Here is a 5,908-nt window from a genome sequence, read left to right as displayed (position 1 = left end):
CTCCACATGTATGCCATCATACACACACACACACACACATACACACACACACACAAAAAAATAATAATAATAATAATAATAAATATTAAAAAAAAGTTTCAGGTCCATCTCACTCTAGGGCATGTCATCCTGGTTTCCTACAGTTGACATCAGATATCCACCTTGATCACTGTACACATTTTTGTCTTACAGTTATTTATTAGCTTTTTTGGGTTGAGGGTGCATGCCACAGTGCTCACATGGCAGTCAGAAGACAATCTGTGTGAGCCAGTCCTCTCTTTCCACCATGTGGATTCTGGGGGATTAAATTTGGCAGCAAGTGCCTTCACCCAATGAGCCATCCCACCTGCTCCATCTTGTGTTTTGAAATAGGGTCTCTCAATGAACCTGGAGCTCAGGATTTGGCTAGGCTGGCTAGACACTGAGTTCTAGGAATCTGCCTGTCTCTATTTCACCACTGAGATTACTGGCACATGCTACCCTGGTTGGCATTTTGGGTTTGCTCGTTTATTCATTTATTGCTAAAGGTCTGAAGCCATGAGTGCAGGACAAGCGTGTGTATGTGTCTGTGCTAGTGAGCGCCACACATGTGCAGGTGCCCTTTCAAGTCAAAAGAATAGGATGTCTTGGAGCTGGAGTTACAGATAGCTGTGAGCTGTCCAGTGTGGGCCTGGGAACTAAATTCAGATTCTCTGGAGAGCAGCAAGTGCTCTTAACTGCTAGATCATCTCTCCGCGCCCTCCAATTTTTTTTTTAATCACAGTCACCAAGTAAGAAAATACTACATGCTGGGTGCAGTTGCTGCTTACAAATGAATGTATTCAGTCTCCCTAATAATCCTATGAAGGAGGTTTCTGCTTTACAGATAAGGAAGCAGAAGCACAGACATGTTGAAAACCTTGTCCAAAACCATCGGCAGGAAAGAGTAGCAGGGGCTGGAGACATGGCTCAGCAGTTAAGAGCACTGTCTGCTCTTGCAGAAGACCCAAGTTCAAATCCCAGCACCTACATGGCAACTAACAACAGTCCTAACTCCAGTTCCAGGGGATTCGATGCCCTCACCTGACCTCCTCAGGCAGTACACAGCACAGTGCAGTTACATACATGCAGGCATAACACTCGTACACATAAAATAAGTAAACAAATAAAAATTGTTTTTAAAAAAGAAAGAGAAGCCTGTCATCCCAGCACTCAGGTGGAGGTGGAGGCAGAGGCAGGAGAATCAGGAGTTCCAGGCCATTTTTGACAATGTAATGAGGTTGAAACAGTCTTGATACATAAGAGACTTCTCTAAAAAGAGTTAGCAGGGGCTGGGATATAGTTAAATGGTAACCCAGCACCACACACAGAAAAGAAAGGAAGGAAGGAAGGAGGGAGGGAGGGGGGAGGAAGGAAGGAAGGGGAGAAAGAAAGAAAGAAAGAAAGAAAGAAAGAGAGAGAGAGAAAGAAAGAAAGAAAGAAAAGAAAGAAAGAAAGAAAGAAAGAGAGACAGGATTTGAATCGAGACCAGTGTAGATTGAGAGTGCCTGGACTACCAGGCTTATTTTCATGGTTCTGTGATATCAGGCCTGTGACTATATTTTCTGCCCATCTGCAGACTCTTTCCTCTCCTTTGTACATGTCTGTGTAGCTCCCTATTCTTCTGCCAGAATACTCACCTGCTGTTTCTTCCTTACAGAAGTGCATTAGCAGAGGGGAGCTCCAAGTGTCTCTGTCGTACCAGCCTGTGGCACAGAGAATGACAGTGGTGGTCCTCAAAGCCAGACACTTGCCGAAGATGGACATCACCGGTCTCTCAGGTAGCAGCTATTTACTTCAACCTACTTCTGACAGTCTAAGCCAACCCATCCTTGACTGTGGCCCTGACATACCCCCATATTCCCTTCTTTCACAGTCTACCCAGTCCTTTCTCTGTCTACTTTTTCTCCCTGGTTATGGGCTCAATGGGTTTCCCCAGCTGGGGTAGTGTTTGGGTTGAACCATTGAGGGCATTCTAAATTTTCCTAGGTGAGACTTCTGGAAAAGATTGCAGGTACTTGTTCACCCCCATGTCCTTGAAAATGCTTCCTGGCATCATAAGATTTCTTCAGACCTAAACCTGCTTGGTTTTCCTGGCCCCCTGTCTAGGCAGACAGGATCCTATGTAGTCTGAGTTCATTTATTGTACAATCACAGAAGGCCTGATGGTCAGTAAAAGTGCAAAGAATAGAGTCCCCTCCTTTCTAACACAAAACCACCTTTGCACAGTTAGGACTGTGTTATAGGCCTGTCTCTCTTTTTTCTTCTCTTTGGGGGCCCCAGATCCTTATGTCAAGGTGAATGTCTACTACGGCAGAAAGCGTATTGCCAAGAAGAAAACCCACGTAAAGAAGTGCACTTTGAACCCAGTCTTCAATGAGTCCTTCATCTATGACATCCCCTCCGACCTCCTGCCTGACATCAGCATTGACTTCCTCGTCATTGACTTCGATCGCACTACTAAGAACGAGGTGGTGGGGAGGCTGATTGTGGGGGCACATAGTGTCACAACCAGTGGTGCAGAACACTGGCGAGAGGTCTGTGAGAGTCCCCGCAAGCCCATAGCCAAGTGGCACAGTCTGAGCGAATACTAATCCTTTCTCACCTCTAACCCCAAGGCCAGGCTGGGGAGGCACATGGCGGGGAGAGATGACAGAGAAGCAGACTCAAAACCTCATTTTAGTTGTAGAAGAAAATTTCTTACAAAACAAACCACACAAAGAACATCCCATATGACACAACTGCAGATCAGTTCTTAGCAATGATGACTTTTTTCTCTTTTGCAAGGCACTAGAAATTCTTTTGTTTTGTTTTTTTAAATGAGGGGGAAAGAGAAAGACCCCTACAAGTCTATATATAACAATGTAACCTTTTACTTGCATGTCTAACACAAACTGAAGAAATTAGCCTAACCCCCAATGTCAGGTTGCAGATTTAATCCATGAAAATTGTGTTTTGTGACGAATTGTACTTACCGATTATCTGAAATTGGCCTCTTTTTATTGGGCTTCTCTGGAGAGTTATTCCCACTCCCTATCATTGCAGAAGAAAATTTTGCTCTTGTAAAACCTTGTGTTTTTATCACCCCAACCTTTTCTCCTGTTAACCCTCACGTCGCTGCACTTTGTCTGAGTTCAGAGTCTGGAGGTCTGTGATAAGACAAGAAGCAAAGGTAGGATGACTGAGGCAGGGCTTGCCAGAGTCATTGAGAATGGGATATCTGCTGTCAGCCTCCTGCTTAAAGGGGCAGCAGGCATCTGTGGCTACTGGTAGCCCCAAATGATGTGTGGCAGACTTACGAGGTAGAATGGATTTACAAAAGGAGCTGATTTCTATAGAAGGAGCTTTAGAGACTTCAAGTTCAGCCTCAGGGAAGTACCAGTGAGCACATGCAGCTGAGCCCAAATGCCGTTTGCAGGTAGAGGGATGAGAGAGAAAGCCAGACGTCTCCCACGGCTCCTGCGCCCTTCTGCGGTCATCAGAGCCATTTCTTGGTTGATGGGTTGGCCATCCCGAGAGGTTTGTAAGATTACATCGGCCTTTACTTTTCCAGAAATGCAGACCAAGGAGAAGCTTTAGAGTCTCCTAAAGCAATTTAGATGTTTAATGTAGTTTTTGCTTCATAAGGAAACAGGCCCTCAGACATGATTCTTTCTCCTCGAAATTTTCAGTAATGGCTCTTTAAGAAAATTATAATGGGAATGAGAAGGAAAAGTGATACACATGCTTTCAGAGCATCATTTTCCTCAATACCAAGTCATAGTGCTGAGAACTGAGAGTTTCCCCGACGTGGTGAAGGGTTGGGAAGCCAGAGCTCCATCCTCCTCTTGCCAGTGGGCAGGACAGCACAGAGCTTCAGCCTCATGCTAGAATTCAAATGCAGGTCATTCTTAGTGCAGCCAGGTCTCCAGTGTGGAGACTTCATAGGGCAAACTTGAGACGTCAGGACATATTTTTGACAGTCTGAAGAGGACTTCAATCAAATAAGAAATAGCTTGAAACAGGGCTTGCAGGATTAGCTGAAATTGAAGTGTCTACTCCCATACAAGGTTATCAGCTTGCTAGCTTGCTTCTGAGAAGGGGGTAGAAAAGGTGAGTCTCCATGGAGAGAGAGGGTGGTGACGCTGCCTTTGGTGTTCCCTTAGTGCTTGTAGATTTGAACCCACCCCACCTCCCCCATCAATCCTTTTGTTTGCTTCTTTCAGGCAGATTTGGGGCAATACAGAGTAGTTCTGTACAGGCACAAAGCCCACTCTCCGCTCTTGCCCTTGTCGGCCTTTATCCCCCATAATCTGACTTGCTGTCTCACCATCAGTTGGGATCACACCAATAGTCTCTGTCCTTTAACCCATGGGATGTAAATATTGTATCATACGTAGAAAATACTTTTTGTTTTCTAAAATTGCATTTTGAGATAGTTTAATGAAAACCTGACAGGAACATTCTAAGCCCCATTAGGAAAAAATTTCAATGGTTCCTCTTCATCGCCTTAATGTCTAAAGATCAGAAATCGCTGAGCAGCCTGCTTTGTTTCCTTCCCAGAAACAATGCAAAGCGATAGGTGGAGTCTGGTCTTTGTCCTGCTGTGTGTGCCTCTGTAGCTCTGATCGAAGTCTGGGAAAACAGCCTCACCCCACCCCTCTCTTCCCCATCCCCTTGCAGCTTTATTCCTTGCATTCTTTGGGTCTACGGAGCAGCGGGTGGTGAGGTGACAGGGGAGGAACCAGTCGTTCCATGGCTAGGAGCTGCCTCAGTGTCTTTGCCAGAAAAGGCAAAGGGGTGGATAGTACGGGATTCCTCCCTCCTACCTCAGGCCTGATCATTGTGCCCTGGACTTGGATGTCCTAAAGCTTCTTAGCTGACTTTGGCTTTCACATTGGTTCTTTCCAGAGCTCACTGATCTGGGGGAGGCAGAATGCCTCTTCCTTTCAGTTGAAAGACAGGAGAGCCACATCCTAGCTTTTGCACAAGGCACTTGTGGTTAGGAGTAGGTGAAGGAAGGGTCACTCCAGATTTTCTAAGAGCCAGTCCTTCTATGTGGATTTGATTCCTTTGGGACTATGAAGGCTTTTCAGAATAATAAACATCCCCTATGACTTCCTTCTTTCCAGTTCTCGGCGGAGCACAGCCATGTGTACGTGTTTATGGATGGATAGTGCTCCCACTAGAAAACCAGATAGAACTGGTTTGCGGGACAGGAGTGACCTGCTTAGGCGAGGGAAATGGAAAACTTTTAATGTGGTCATGACAGTGGCACTGCCCTCACCATGGTCCCTCTCCAAAGTGGTCGTCTTTCTTTACCTTGTGTCTTCTCTTGTAAAAATAAAACTCAAAAATAAAAGTGTCAAATTAAAAAAGGAAAAACCTGAAAACGCTAACATGAACTGTGTGACATTGCGTAATGCTGTGACGCTAACCTGCAATATGTAATGCTATCTTGTATGTTAAATTTGTTAATGCACCACACAAGTGCAAAATAAAGACTGGTTCACATTAAACAGGCATGGTGATGACAGCCTGGTTCTCTCGGAAGCTAGACGATCACAACTGATGAGAGTTCTCAGGCACGAGGATGTTCTAGCCCAGGGCTTCTTTTTTTTCCTTTTTGAGACAGGGTCTCCCTGTAGCCCCAACTGGTTGGAACTCACTATGTAGACCAGGCTGGCCTTGAACTCACAGAGATCCTCCTGCCTCTGCCTCCCAAGTGCTGGGGCTAAAGGCATGCGCCACCATGCCCGGTGCCCAGGGCTTCTTAAATGTTTCTCATCACTCCTTTTGCCTGAGAAATTTTTATGCAGCTCGAGGTATATAGCTATATAAAATATATAAAACAGGGGCTGGAGAGATGGCTCAGCGGTTAAGAACAATGGTTGTTCTTGCAGAAGACGCG

The 5,908-nt window shown here is 45.4% G+C and overlaps 1 protein-coding gene across 2 annotated transcripts in view; it reads left to right on the top strand.

Annotated features, from left to right (window-relative positions):
• Positions 1–5,516, top strand: part of Syt11 (synaptotagmin 11) — a 41,195-nt gene extending 35,679 nt beyond the window's left edge. The window contains exons 3-4 of one of the 2 annotated variants that reach the window (XM_017794848.2): positions 1,679–1,803; positions 2,294–5,516. In XM_017794848.2, coding sequence (XP_017650337.1) covers positions 1,679–1,803; positions 2,294–2,612 — 444 coding nt within the window. In that variant the 3' untranslated portion in view covers positions 2,613–5,516. The remainder of the gene's footprint in view (positions 1–1,678; positions 1,804–2,293) is intronic. The other variant, XM_008853968.3, reaches the window with a different exon arrangement.
• The last annotated feature ends 392 nt before the right edge of the window (positions 5,517–5,908 follow it).

The sequence above is a fragment of the Nannospalax galili genome, unplaced genomic scaffold (assembly GCF_000622305.1).
Source record: "Nannospalax galili isolate Female #2095 unplaced genomic scaffold, S.galili_v1.0 scaffold591, whole genome shotgun sequence".
NCBI lineage: Eukaryota > Metazoa > Chordata > Mammalia > Rodentia > Spalacidae > Nannospalax > Nannospalax galili.
Note: the sequence above shows the minus strand (reverse complement) of the source record. Positions and strands in the feature narration are given on the sequence as shown.